A 13,706-nucleotide genomic window follows, 5' to 3' on the forward strand; every position below is an offset into this window, starting at 1 on the left:
CTCAAGCGTCCCCACTACCCGTTGTTTGGGGATTTGGGACTATTCACGACCTACTTTCCCATCCCGACCAATACCCTCTGATATTCTTTCCTCAACCTACTCTTTTGACTCATTCCGTTCCTTTTATCGACCTTTTTAGTATTTCCTCTTCTCTATTCCTGCTAGCACTATCTCAACCATGAAACGTGTAAGTGCATACCACCCTTTTCAGAGATTGTCTTTTTTTGTAGAGTTTTTGTTCTTTGTTCTTTTTTTTTTGTTCTCTTTCGTTTTCAGACTCTATTCTCAAAAATAAAAAAAAATTATATTACACTACTCGGCATTTTAATTTCGTACTTTCATGCGAAATTATTCCCCAATCTTGATTTCTTAAATAAAGATATCTTTTTTTGCTCCTCCTCTTCCTCTTCATTATCGTCCGCTTCATGCCCAGGTATTGGTAAAAGGTCGTCGATGACAGGAATATCCGGTTTAGTTCCATCAAAAGAAAAACCTCCACTAGCAGCTATCATATCATGCCGACGTCGATAATAATCCCTTGAAATCTGGTTGGGATAGTATAAGTGCTTGCAATCAGAAATAGGATAATATTGCATAGGATTTTACCTCTTTCATTTGCATTTTATACTCGAATTCCTCATCGTCAAATTGCTCTGACTCACGTTCTACCACAACGGACTTCATTAAATCTTCACTCTGCTTATTCTTGGCAGCGGACGCAAGTTTTTTAGGATTTGAGGAGGATGCAGATGACGAGGATTGCATCGATTGCTTAAATCTCGACATTTTCCGAGGGGCAGTTGCAATCTCAGGTGGAGCGGGAGATGAGGAGGACTCAGACACAGAGATAGAATTTGTTTTAATAGTTTGATGTATAGGGTCAGTTTGCTGTATCTGTTGCTGCAGCTTCTGTTGCTTGAAAACGGATACTTTCGGCTGGGAACTCTGTACTCTAGTGGAATTAGCAGGTTTAGAAGGCGGGGCAACAGCCGTATTGACATTCCTTTCCTTCACAACCCCAATTGCGTCCGAAGAAGCCTGTTGTCTTTGTTGCATAAACCGAGACAGTTTTTTCTTCTCTGTCCCCGTATCCGATAGCCCGCGTTCCTTTACTTCTTTTATCTCCTTTCGTACCTCACCAGGTCCTCTCATTGTTTGTAGAGACCGAACTAATTGCGCAGCCAGTAGCTCATCTCCCTCCTCTATCACATCCATATCATCCTCGTCCCCCCCTTCACTATCATCTGATAATTCTTCGCGGAATCTTACTTGTTTCCTAGTCGGACTGGTGCTACTTTGTCGAAGTGCGCTCTTAATTGATGGCTCTTCCACACTTGTAGGTGTGGACGAATACGGCAGGAAATCATTTGGCTCCTCGTCATTTACTTCTAATTCATCTTGCTCTTCTTCGAGTTCAAGTTGGCGTAGTCGGGCGAGAATATCCTCGTCTTCCTTTTGCTCCTCTAAAGATTTCTCTTGTACAATAACTACAAGAGACAAAATAGGTGAATTACAGAGCTATCAGAAAAAAAAATATTCTACTGAAATATTACCTCGAGCCTGCTCTCTTCCTTTACCCTTTTCAACCTTTTTGGGTGTTTGTTCTTCATCAGAATGATATTCTTCCATAATTTCAACTATCGGCAAGCCTTCTTCATTAGTCTAATAGAAGTTTAATAAGTATAGGCTCTAATGCAAAATAAGTGAAGCTTATTCAAAGAATTTCACGCATACCCCTCTAGTAAACGTTCCTGATTTCGTAGCTGCTCCAGGTGCTACTTCCAACTTGATCTTTATCTCTTCAACATTTTTGCGAAGATTTTCGATTTGCTCCTGAGTATCTGTTGAGAAGAAAGAGATAAATTAAGTAATTCGCAGTTTCGTTAAAACACCAATTAAACTAGGTAGTAACCATTCAATCTGCGGTCAATAATATCGCAAGCCTGAGATGCGCTTCGTTCAGCGAAATATTCTTCACCTAGCCTCACCATAACCTCATTGGTGTGTATGAGTTTGCCAGGAACAAAAGCACACTTGCCTAGTGGTACCTTTGTGAACATGATTTGTAATAATCAGGCTTAGTTACGATCTAAGGACTACAAGTCAACGGCTCTTTACCATAACCTGATGTGAGGTTTTTGAAGGCAAATCAGAGAGCAATGCTTTAAGAGATTGATATCCCTGGTGGACAGAGATGGCCTCTTGAAGCGTCCGTTCTGAAGCATGGAGAGAATCTTGCATAAGCTGCAGATATCTTCTCGTTTCTTCCTCTGAAATTTCCATGGTCGCTACGGGATTTTAGTCACCACGTTAACTAAGTTCGCGTTTTTGACTGCTCAATAATCGAGGTCACAAAATAGGTCGCAGTGTTAATTTGTCTGTAAACAAGGAATTCAAAGTCACTTTTTTGTCTTGACCTTCTCTTCTGCAACCGAGAGAATCCGACAACCATGGTGGCTAAAAAAGATGACGATTTTGTAATGACAATAGACGAGGAGGAAGATATCCCCTATCTTGAGGAGGAAAACGAAGATCTAGAAGAGGACGAAGAAGCTAACCAGAAGAAGTCGAATAAAAAGAAGAAAGAGTCAAAAGCCGCCAAAAAGAAGGGCGAGGATGCAGACGGGCTAGATCCAAACTTTACATTTGATATTGGTGGCGGCGCACATGCTGGTCCATTGCATGCATGGGATTTCAAAGAGGCTAGGGCCTTATTAAAGGAAAAAGCAACTGTAGGTTCTCCTTTGACTCTATTGTAGGTTTAAATTATCTTTGACATTCAATACTTTGCTAGACTTCCGCATTAGATATCGACGAAATTATTGAAAGAAAGAGAACTTCTAATAAGTCTAAGGGAAAAAATGATAAAAAGAAACAGGATAAAACAGCAACCAAAGAGCCCACTATTGATGACGACGATGAGGATATTGCGGCGGATGGATTTGGTGGAGGTGCCTCTGATGAAGAATTGGAAGAAGCTCATGAATTCGTTGATTTAGATAGTGAAGAGGATGAAGAGGAAGGATCAGCGGGAGAAGATGAAAATTTAGAAGGTGACGAAGAAGAGGAAAACGACGAAGTCGAGGATGAGGACGAAGACGAGGACGAAGAAGATGATGAAGAGGATGACGATGAAGATGACGAAGAGAATGAAGATGACGATGACGATGACGACGAAAATGAGGAGGAAGATGAATATGAAAAAGAGGTGCGTTAATTTCGATTAAATGCGTTTCGAACGATTTTATTTATTTTGCAATTTTAGCGTAAAAAAGAATACTTCGCACCGGAAGCCGAGAACCCTGACGAAATACACGAATCCTTCGCCTCCATGAATCTCTCACGTCCCATTATGAAGGGGCTTACGCAAGTCGGTTTTGTTCAGCCCACTTCCATTCAAGCCAAGACGATACCAGTAGCGTTACTTGGAAAAGATATCTGCGGTAGCGCGGTCACAGGTTCAGGAAAAACTGCCGCTTTCATCGTACCTATCCTTGAGCGTCTACTCTACCGGCCACGACAAGCTGCCTGTACTCGCGTATTGATTCTTTGTCCTACCCGTGAATTAGCTATTCAATGTCATAGCGTCGCTGTCAAACTTGCATCCTACACAGACATCGGCTTCTGTTTGTGCGTTGGTGGGCTGTCTCTCAAGACACAAGAGGCCCAGTTGCGCCAAAAGCCAGATGTAATTATTGCCACCCCTGGTCGTCTTATCGATCACGTTCGGAATTCAATGAGTGTCACTCTAGATGAAATTGATATTCTCGTAATGGACGAAGCAGATCGTATGTTGGAGGAAGGTTTTGCTGCAGAGTTGAACGAAATTGTCAAGGCATGCCCGAAGTCACGCCAGACGATGCTCTTCTCCGCTACAATGACAGATAATGTAAACTATCGAATACATATATTGTATACTAAGTTGCGCTCTCACTAATTAACTCTACTTTTGATTAGGTTGACGAATTGATCCGTCTCTCTCTAAATCGCCCTGTACGACTTTTTGTCGATCCTACTAATGCTGCTGCCTCTCGTCTAGTTCAAGAGTTCGTGCGAATTCGTCAGCATCGCGAGGCAGATCGTGCAGCTGTTCTGTTGGCCCTATGCAAAAAATCATTCAAGCACCGTGTAATCATTTTCTTCCGTTCCAAGGCCGCAGCGCATCAGATGAAAATTGCATTTGGATTATTGGGTCTACGCGCGGCGGAACTTCATGGAAATTTGACACAAGAGCAGCGTCTAAAGGCTTTGGAAGAGTTCAGAGATGAACAGGTGGATTATTTATTGGCTACAGATTTGGCTTCAAGAGGTCTGGACATCAAGGGAATTGAAACCGTCATCAACTTTAACATGCCACAACAATTTGCACAATATTTGCATCGTGTTGGAAGAACTGCGCGTGCTGGCCGTGCTGGACGGTAATTTTGCTTGGACTAAAAAATGGTCATCGACCTATAATACTTATTTTATTTATTAATTCCAGCTCCGTGACATTGGTCGGAGAAGGGGATCGCAAACTGCTCCGAATGGCAGTCAAATCCGCACCCAAGGAACAGATTAAGCAACGAGTGGTGTCTCCAGATCTTGTCTCCAAATACCGCGAGAAGCTCGAGTCCTTGCAAGATCAAATTCGTGAGGTGATGCAGGAGGAGAAGGAAGAGAAGGCGGTAAGTCTATCCACCTAAAATTTTATTATGGTAGGTAGAAAGTTAATGGCGGTTTCTTGTTGCTTTTCACAAATTTTAGTTACGGCAAGCAGAGATGGAGGTTCGCAAATCTCAAAATCTCCTAACACACGAGGCAGAAATCTATAGCCGCCCGGCTCGTACCTGGTTCCAGTCCGAAAAAGAAAAGCAGCAATCCAAGGAAATCGGTAAAGCACATTACAATGCGCAATTTGAGCCGGCCGAGGATAAGAAACGTAAACGCGGGGAGGAAGTAAAACGCGACAAATATGCAGGACTTTCGAGAAAAAAGCGCCGGAGATTGCAGATTCTTGAGGAGGAAAAAGCAGAGGCTCGGAGTGTAGGAAACTTGAAAGCAATCAGAGCGGTGAAGAAGGCAGCGCGCCCTACAAAAATCGGAAAGGTACGGGAAAGCAGTGCGGGACGAAGTGTAAGTCAGAGCAGTGGTGGTGCAACGAAGAAGGGTGGCTTCGAGGCAGAATTGACTGACTTTACCAAGCGACGGGCTGGAGCCAATGTGCAGGCAGTAAAGAAATCAAAAGCAAAGATGAATGCTAAGGGAGGAAAAGGGAAGGCGAAAGGCAAAGTAGGCGGAGGGAAAAAAGGAAAACGATAAAAGAATGGTAGAGCTATTGGATTTTGATTTTGGATAGAAATCTATTTCTTAATGTTCGTTTTCTTTATTCCCTTTGGATGGATTAAAATATTTTTATTAATCCATTTTGCTACATTAAATAACTAAAAAAAAAGTAAAATAGAAAATAAAAATATTCAAAATAAAATAATACATGAAGACAAGGGCAAGCAAACAAGTGAACAAGCAATTTAACAAAAGCAAAAACGATGGCAAGAGAGATAAAAAAGAAGTCATCGATATTAAGAGTTTTATAATCTAAATGCGTTGGAAAGCGTAGGAAAGCACCAGTCTCCTCAATCTAATGCTCGTACTGCCCTCACCCTCCGATCCGCATAGAGGAGCGCTTGGAATGGTCCACACACTCCTGGCTCCCACGTTGCGAATACAATCACATACTTGCCAGGCTGAAGCAGTACGTTATCTGTTGCTACTCCCTGGATTACGTTGGTGTATGGGCCAGAGGTAGCAACCTCACGACCAAACACCTGGGTCGGGTGTGCCTCGAAAATCGTTACATTGGTTGTGGGCAGAGGCCGAAGCTGGAGTGTTTGAAGACGGATTCTGAAGATTATGTAAGATTAGGCAGAGTTACGATAATGAATAATTCTGTAAATTAGAAAACCCACTTGACTGTTGTGACCTCCGACACTTCGAGATAATATCGTGGGTTACGATGATAGTTTCCGTTGCTTGGACATCCCATTGCAGTAACTCCCTCGATCCTAATAAAAGTGAATATGGAGCGTATTAATAGCTAATTTGAAGTCTCCTTGAATCTTCCTATACTAACCATTCTCCTTTGATGATTTGCTTAAACATTCCCTATGTCAAACAAAAATGGTAACTGTAAGCAATGCGCTTTGCGATGATAATGATCAAAGAAACTATACCGCTCCTTCCAAAGGGATTACGCTTGTGGTAAATTTTAAGGTGGATTCGATGCTCAAAATAAATCCACCAACCATTCCAGGCTCAAAGGTTGATAGCACAATAGTGTAATCTCCCGGCTTGATATCTTTTAACTCGCAGTAGCAAAAGCCATGGCGGTAATCACCCGACTGCGCAAGAATATCTCGAGTAGACACGCTAAAATCAAATAGGCATCAATTATCTGATACACTTTGCCTTGCAGCAGTCTTAGAATTGTTCCCATACCTCGTGACTCTTTTTCCACCTGGAAGAAGCTTTACATGAACAGCATGAGTTCGCGGTGCTTCCAACATTAGCAATAGACCCGCTCTGTGGTCTTTGAATTCTCCGGAGGGCGGTAAAATAGAAAGCCTATACTGAGGGTTATTCATATAACTTGGATAAGAGGTGTTGCCACCTGCAGTTTGTTCTGTCCAGTTGCCCGGTATCTAATTGAAGTACCGGTTGAAAGTCAGTAATGTTAAATGAATATATGGGATTTCACTTGCGATCACCTTTTTTTTCCTGGGATATTTTTGGGGCACTTCCATGAGGGTAAATGGCGACATTGAGTAGCCACGAAGTGTAAAATGTAATGACCGCACCTTTTCATGTTGGGAGACAACGACAGTGTATCGCGACACTCCAGGATTTACATTAAACCGAACCTGATAATTTGAATAGTTTTCATTCAGTTCAAAAAAAATGGCATCGTGATAAAAGCAAATGCACTTACAAGAATATGCGGGTTATTAACATAAACACCGGGTATCATCGGCTTTCCTGGATAATACACCCGCTCTCCATCGGTCCCATCGTACACGTGGAGAGTAATGTAATCGCGATTTTCCTCCTTCACTGTTACGTGCTTTGTTAAGAGCAACCACATCGGAGAGGGCTTAGAATCCGAAACATTAATTTCAAGTGTGTACTGTGGATTATAGCCAAGGTTATAGATATCTTTTTTGGGGCCGAGGCTTTCCGGCCATGTTCTGCAAGATATGGATAAGAACTTGTAAGCATATATAGCCGACAGAAAATGCATGGAATATGGTATTTACGAATGCAATGTCCATCGATGCAAAAATAGCTCGGGGTTCCAGTTCATATGAATCGAGTCGAATTTATCGCACATCGATTCAAAATCAATCCAAAAAATCCCTAAAATTTGATTGCATTTTGCTTAATTTAAACTTTTGTTTTCAAAAGACACGACAAAACTCACCGTCATCGACTGCCTGTGCAACAGCATGGTCATAGTCGAGAGCCTCACGTAGTTCCGGAGTCCATCTCTCTTTATCGAGGTGGCTGTAGGCACCAGTCCATCGTTTATGACTCCAAGGATTTTTTACTTGGAGTAGCCGTTTGCCGTTTACCTCTCGGACATCTATTGCAAAGCAAGTTTGCACCAAGAATATCAGCCACGAGCATTAGTGATTTCAGGATTAAAATAAATAATTACCAAGAACAGCATATGCATGGGTAGGCACTAGGCCTAATTCCTCAGCCTCTTCAGCAGCCATCTCTCCGGTCGCAATTGTAATAAGCGCATCACCTATAATAATATACGCTTGTAAAATATACATTATGTGTATATTATGGACAAGCAACATACCGTAACGTTGGCCGTCCAAAAGCCGCTTCCATTGATTGTCCATATTAAAGGATTGATCGTGAATGAAAATATGCTCCGGTATCCACCCAGTCAATGCGTGGAGATCAATTCCTGGATTCGATCCAGGAAAGTCATAGCCGCCCATTAGCTTCATATACTTGAAAAATGCAAATATAATTAATTCCGTGGCCATTGTAACTAAACTGGATAAAATTACATACAGCCTTCTCGATAATACTAGGCCACAGTTCATTTTTATTTGTCGAATAAGTACACATAAGCGTCCCGCCCTTAGAAACAGGTAAAAAATCGTCCACCACAACCTAATATTTAAAAAATGAAAAGAGTTACGCTGTTGCATATATGCCTAGAGAAAGTGTTAAACTTGGCTCACCTTTCTTGCAATTCCATTGAAAATAAGCTTAATCATATATTTTCCACTGGGATTATAGCAAGGTTGTCCTAGTTTGTTTTGAGGATAAATACACCGGGTAATCAACTGAGCGACAAAATTTGAAAGATTGTCAGCCAAGGTCGATAAGTTTCCGAGAGAGGAAAAGGATAACAAAACCTGTTTTTTGAACGTTCTTTCATACGCAGCACTGACGCATAGTGAAGCAACAAATGAACAGTCCGTTACCACGTCCTAGAATATATTGTAAATCCATTATTCTTGCCTTTTATAACCTGCTCAAGCAATCGAAGGATTACCTGTAGTATGTTTTTGCTTGAAATCATATGTATCATTTTTGGATTTTCCATAAATTGTGTTGGCCGTTGCCACATCCCGAACTTGTTGTTTTGCTCCTCGGAGAGTCTTAAAAATCCATCCGGATCTCTAGATACCAAAGAGTTAGTTGCATGGGTGATTACTTTATCGCATATGTTTTCATCATGAATTTACAGGAATGGCTCTGGATAAGAAAAAGTCTCATTCAAATCAATCTCTAACCACGGGAGATATGTCTTTCCGTTGATATTGCTAGTGGTTCGTAAAACTTCGATCTCTTCAGGGGTAAGTCGTGAATCGTCTGGAGGTGACATAGCACCTGCATTTTTGTCAGTCGAAGAGAAAGATATCGCGCTAGAATTCGAGATTGAGCGGGCATGCTTAGAGGGTGAAGGGCTTCTTACACTAGAGTTGGAGGCTTGTACAGCTTCAAAAAAAAAAAATTAATGACAAAGAAATCAAAAATTGTAATTCAAAGTTCATACTCAATAAAGACATGGATCTCGTTGGAACTCCCTTCAGCTCCTCCGCGCGAGATAGAAGTTGTGACACCCTCGACTTGAGACTGTTCTTTATACTTTCATCCTTAGTTTCTACACAAAGAAAAATTCAACACACAACGGGTTGAGGAGGAATGGGTTGATATCACATAGAGTAAACGAGAGAATGGATATCGTTTATTACCCTTTAATGCTCTCAAAAAATATTCCACTGCATCCGTATAAAAGGTCAATGCACGCTCATGGTTTCTCCTCTGATCATACCATACTGCCTGATTCAACATGGTCTAATATTGACGACCTAAAAGTCAGTGTGATATTTTGAAATACACAAGGTTTAAATATTACCTGGGCTTGCTTTAACACTGTCTCCATCTCCTCCCTTTCTTGAACTTCCCCCTCTTTTTCAACAACATGTTTTAACTCTCCAGGATCCGAAGGGGGTGAACCAGTTGTTGGAGAGCGTTTGGGGGATGGCTGGGAATTCTTTTGTGCGAGATGTTCGCGGAGTTTGGTAGCGCGTTGGGAGTACTCTTTTGATTTGTCTTGAATCATCTTCCGCTTTCTCAGATCGGATTCCTCTATACAATAATTTTAATTCGAGCAAAGTTAAACAAGCTAAATGTCGACTAGTTACCCTTAGTGATTTCTGTAAAAAGCTATTCCATTTAAATTTCGTGAGAAGCATTAAAACAATTAAAATCCGGGTTATAAGCAGAAATTCAACAATGCTATCTTACCCTAAGCACTATAAGATATCCCTTGTACGCCTCCTCATACTTCCGTGCTGTATCCTTTACGACTGCACACTCAGCCGCTCTGAATGCCTCAGTATAGAGATCGTTGAGACGTGACTTGCCGCACGGCGAGTCTCCCATTTATTCCCTTAGATGATGGCTAGTGATATAGAGAGATGCAGAAGAAGGCAGGAACACTGGAGTAAAACAAGCTGTAGCCCTGGTAATTTGGTAATTTCTGAGCAAACAATAACTATGAGCTCAGTATATGACCCTCGGACGATGTCTAAACGTTTAAAGAGAAATTCCAAATTTTGAGCTCCGTGACCGAGAAGATAAAATATCCCATAGTTATCAAAAACTTTGATTCAATACTAGCTGATCATTTATTTTCTTGCTAGATATATTCAACCAATGTCCAATACAAAGTTCAAATATGGCCTAAACATCACAAAGAAAAGCACGCCCACATCCATTCCTAAACCCAAAGCCTCGATCTTTGGTGATGACGCCGACGATGATTACGAACAAGATTCGACTCCTTCCGATTACAAGACAGTCATCAATCGTTCCCTTGCCCTGCACACTCAGCAAATCAGCAGAAAAGACGCTAAAGAATATGAGAAGGCCCTGAGCGAAGATCCGACCATATTTGACTACGACGCTGTATACGATGATATCAAATCTGCAGAACGGGAAGCAGAGAGAAGAAGAAAAGGCATTGACGAGAATGAAGAAAAAAAGGTTCCTCTTGCCATTTTTGCTATTTGGCTATACCTCAAGTTAGTTGAATGTGATCTATTTTTTATAGCCCAGGTACATTGAAGGTCTGCTTGCTACTGCGAAACAACGACAGATAGACCGGCTACGGGCAGAAGAGAAGAAAATCCAGAGAGAGCGAGAACAAGAGAAGGAGGAATTCGGCGACACCGAGAGTTTCGTGACTCCAGCGTAAGTTTCTAACTTGTAATTATATCTAAATACGAGCATGATATATCGTGTATTCCATTTTATAGTTATAAAGCTCAGATGGAGGAGTTAAAGAGACTAGAAGAGGAAGAAAAAAAGAAAGAAGGTAGATATTTATCATTCGCGCTTCTACCTTTTATTAATACTAACATGTTTGTTTTTATCTTAGAAGATGAATTGAAGAACAAAGACATGTCAAATTTCTACCGCAACTTCTTAGATAGGACAGCGCGCACTTCTACTCAGCCATCCTCTAAATCTTCGAGTGCTTCTAAAGTGCAACCCTCCGAAGACAAGGGTGATGAAGAAGCCGAATTATTAGAACGCGCAAGAAGAGAAGGGAAATCTGTAGTTGTCAATGATCAGGGAGAGATTGTTGACAAACGCCAGCTACTCTCAGCTGGGCTGAACATTATCAAACCCCCGAAGCGCAGTAGCCAGCCATCTACACCACCTTCAAGGCAAGCCGAACCCGAATTCCGAAAGGGAGGAGGATATAAAAGAGGAACAAGAGAAAAAGAAAGAGCAACTAAGCAAATTGAAGAGCAATTACTAGAGAATGAAAGGCAGCAGCAGGAGGAGGAAAGGAGGAAAGAGCAGGAGCTTGCAGAAAAATTAAAAAGACAAACTACTGATGATTCTGCAGCAAAGGCGAGGGAGAGATATTTGGCCAGAAAACGGCTTAAAACGGCTGGTGTTGATTCGAATCCTGGAACTAGTTAGAATTGTAGACGTATGTTTGTTGCAAATGTTCCTATCGCTCTAATATACTGGATCAACGTCTTATGCCACCATGTATAAATATAAAGCGACCATGAAGTGATTTCGATGTTTAGATTAACTCTATTACCAAATTTGATTGCGGAAATTGAAATCAAGAGAAGAGTATATTCTGGGAAAATGAAAATTATGCCCATGTTATTCCTCGCTTAAAAATGGTTTTTCTCGTTAACTAAATTTACAAAAAACTGGATATTATTTCTAACGTGCCAGACATTGAAAAGAAATATAAAATGAAGGTGCTCGCTATACTTGACGAAGGAGGAAAATACTCGGACAATCCAAATATGCTCGGTAGTATAATTTTTATCTACTGCCACTGTTATATTGGTAATGACTGAGACCATTTCGAAGGCTGCGTCGAGAATGAGTTAAAGTTACGAGAATGGCTCGAGTATCAAATGCACACGTACATTGTTACGTCTAATATATCGGGGGCTGGGAATGTGATGGATAAAGAACTTCCTGATACTGATGGTCTGTTCAGACTTGTCGAGTCTACAAATTTCGTTTGCCTTGTCGTATGCACTGACATTTTACGACACCAATAGTTCTAATTACAACGCCATATTATCCGGTACATATCACTGCGGAAAGTAAGTCTAGGTATTACAAAACTTTGTTGTACGCAATTAAAACTGTGAATCTCAAAGGAATCGCTATGGCTAAGAAGCTCAAATTAATCATCACCGCAGGTATTGGAAGTGACCAAATCGACATTACTGCAGCAAAGAAAGCAAATATAACAGTAATTGAAATAACAGAATCGCATTCGTATGTGCCTCTCTTTTTTTCTATTTTTTTTTCGATATTCTAACGAATAGCGTCATATGTTAGTGTGAGCGTTGCAGAGGTAATATATAGCGATAACAATCAAAAAACACCAAATACATAGTTTATCATTTTATACAGCATGCCGTTATGACAATGCTCATTTTACTCCGTAACTTCATCCCCGCTCATGAACAAATCGTGCGTGGAGATTGGAACCCAAACGAAGCTGCTGCGTTTTCACAAGATATCGCGGACAAGATTGTTGGGACGGTGGGATGCGGACGCGTAGGATCCAGAGTTCTACGGAGATTGAAAGGTTTTGGGTGCAAGGAGCTGGTATACTTTGATCCAAAGGGCCTAGATCCTGGTATGAGCTGAGGGAGACATTCTTCCTTATCGTCGGGTCCTCACCGCTGCTGATTAATCATCTTCATTATACACTTTTAATGTAAAGGTATGGAGAGTGAGTTGGGTGTAAGGAGATGCCCAACTCTTTGCAATTTGATTGAGATATGCGATGTCATCAATATCAGCTGTCCATTGACGGAGGAAACTTTTGGACTTTTCAATCGCCAACTCTTTAATTCGATGAAACGTGGTGTAATCATCGTCAACACGGCAAGGGGAGCTCTTGTTGGTTTGTAATGATAACACACAGGGCGTTTGCCCGAACAGTGCCTAGAGTGACAGACCACTTTAATAGACCGAGATGCTCTTGTGGAAGCTGTTCATAACGGAATTGTGCGTGGGTATGGTGGAGACGCTTGGTATCCTCACATCCCCCCAAAGGACCATCCTTGGCGTACCATGCCACACAATGCAATGGTCCCGCATTATGCTGGATCAACCCTGGACAGCCAAGAGAGGTTCGCAGAGCGTGCCATGGTATCTTCGCATAGCTAATAACTGGGAATTAACGAAATGAAGAATGACTACTTGTGATGTTTAGGATACGCTGCAACGGTTTTTGAGACACGAGCCAATGAGGCAAGAGGACATCATCGTTGGAGAAGCAGTTTACCTTGGAGAAAAGGAATAAGCTGCTATTCTGCATCTATATTAAAATCATGCGCTTCTTTTTTTTGGGATATATTTTACGGACCATGCTTGGCACTTAAGGGCTAGAGCTGTCTGCTTTGATGAAAAGAATTGGACTCATAGCCTGTGTCTCTATCAAATTACAAGAAATTTTCTTTTTAGGGCATATTTTACGGACCCCTCTAGGCGCTAAAGACTTGAGCCGTCACTTTTTCTGTGAGCGTACAATATTGAAACATGTCAAGGCCGTGATCTAACCGCAAGGCTAAAAGGGTGATACTATTCGGAGTTTCGATTGCCTCATGATCGCATCTCTTAATTTTCACCAATCT

General features: G+C 41.4%; 5 protein-coding genes across 5 annotated transcripts; 3 read left to right on the top strand and 2 right to left on the bottom strand.

The window, feature by feature from the left end:
• Positions 1-338: 338 nt before the first annotated feature.
• Positions 339-2,283, bottom strand: VTP21DRAFT_3146 (uncharacterized protein; the record flags this gene model as incomplete). The annotated part of the gene is made up of 6 exons (XM_069393417.1): positions 339-545; positions 607-1,487; positions 1,554-1,662; positions 1,735-1,841; positions 1,913-2,048; positions 2,119-2,283. The coding sequence occupies 6 exons, from the start codon at positions 2,281-2,283 to the stop codon at positions 339-341; spliced, it is 1,605 nt and encodes a 534-aa protein (XP_069249756.1).
• Positions 2,284-2,450: 167 nt separating this feature from the next.
• VTP21DRAFT_3147 (uncharacterized protein) lies at positions 2,451-5,301 on the top strand (the record flags this gene model as incomplete). The annotated part of the gene is made up of 6 exons (XM_069393418.1): positions 2,451-2,732; positions 2,795-3,208; positions 3,266-3,889; positions 3,958-4,418; positions 4,484-4,667; positions 4,747-5,301. The coding sequence occupies 6 exons, from the start codon at positions 2,451-2,453 to the stop codon at positions 5,299-5,301; spliced, it is 2,520 nt and encodes an 839-aa protein (XP_069249757.1).
• Positions 5,302-5,615: 314 nt separating this feature from the next.
• VTP21DRAFT_3148 (uncharacterized protein) lies at positions 5,616-9,954 on the bottom strand (the record flags this gene model as incomplete). The annotated part of the gene is made up of 21 exons (XM_069393419.1): positions 5,616-5,883; positions 5,949-6,044; positions 6,113-6,144; positions 6,213-6,408; positions 6,478-6,680; positions 6,747-6,899; positions 6,968-7,223; positions 7,293-7,392; positions 7,457-7,618; positions 7,694-7,786; positions 7,847-8,003; positions 8,068-8,169; positions 8,241-8,345; positions 8,418-8,492; positions 8,558-8,684; positions 8,751-9,003; positions 9,062-9,169; positions 9,261-9,363; positions 9,425-9,657; positions 9,714-9,735; positions 9,817-9,954. 21 exons carry the CDS (start codon positions 9,952-9,954, stop codon positions 5,616-5,618), a joined length of 2,982 nt encoding a protein of 993 aa, XP_069249758.1.
• A 273-nt stretch (positions 9,955-10,227) lies between these two features.
• On the top strand, positions 10,228-11,505 carry VTP21DRAFT_3149 (uncharacterized protein; the record flags this gene model as incomplete). The annotated part of the gene is made up of 4 exons (XM_069393420.1): positions 10,228-10,557; positions 10,625-10,764; positions 10,830-10,888; positions 10,952-11,505. The coding sequence occupies 4 exons, from the start codon at positions 10,228-10,230 to the stop codon at positions 11,503-11,505; spliced, it is 1,083 nt and encodes a 360-aa protein (XP_069249759.1).
• Positions 11,506-11,795: 290 nt separating this feature from the next.
• On the top strand, positions 11,796-13,375 carry VTP21DRAFT_3150 (uncharacterized protein; the record flags this gene model as incomplete). Its single annotated transcript, XM_069393422.1, has 9 exons — positions 11,796-11,856; positions 11,917-12,039; positions 12,114-12,158; positions 12,216-12,336; positions 12,400-12,415; positions 12,475-12,703; positions 12,791-12,973; positions 13,040-13,221; positions 13,286-13,375. The coding sequence occupies 9 exons, from the start codon at positions 11,796-11,798 to the stop codon at positions 13,373-13,375; spliced, it is 1,050 nt and encodes a 349-aa protein (XP_069249760.1).
• Between the last annotated feature and the right edge of the window lie 331 nt (positions 13,376-13,706).

This window comes from Calcarisporiella thermophila, assembly GCF_041956535.1.
Source record: "Calcarisporiella thermophila strain CBS 279.70 unplaced genomic scaffold VTP21scaffold_16, whole genome shotgun sequence".
NCBI classification, from domain to species: domain Eukaryota; kingdom Fungi; phylum Calcarisporiellomycota; class Calcarisporiellomycetes; order Calcarisporiellales; family Calcarisporiellaceae; genus Calcarisporiella; species Calcarisporiella thermophila.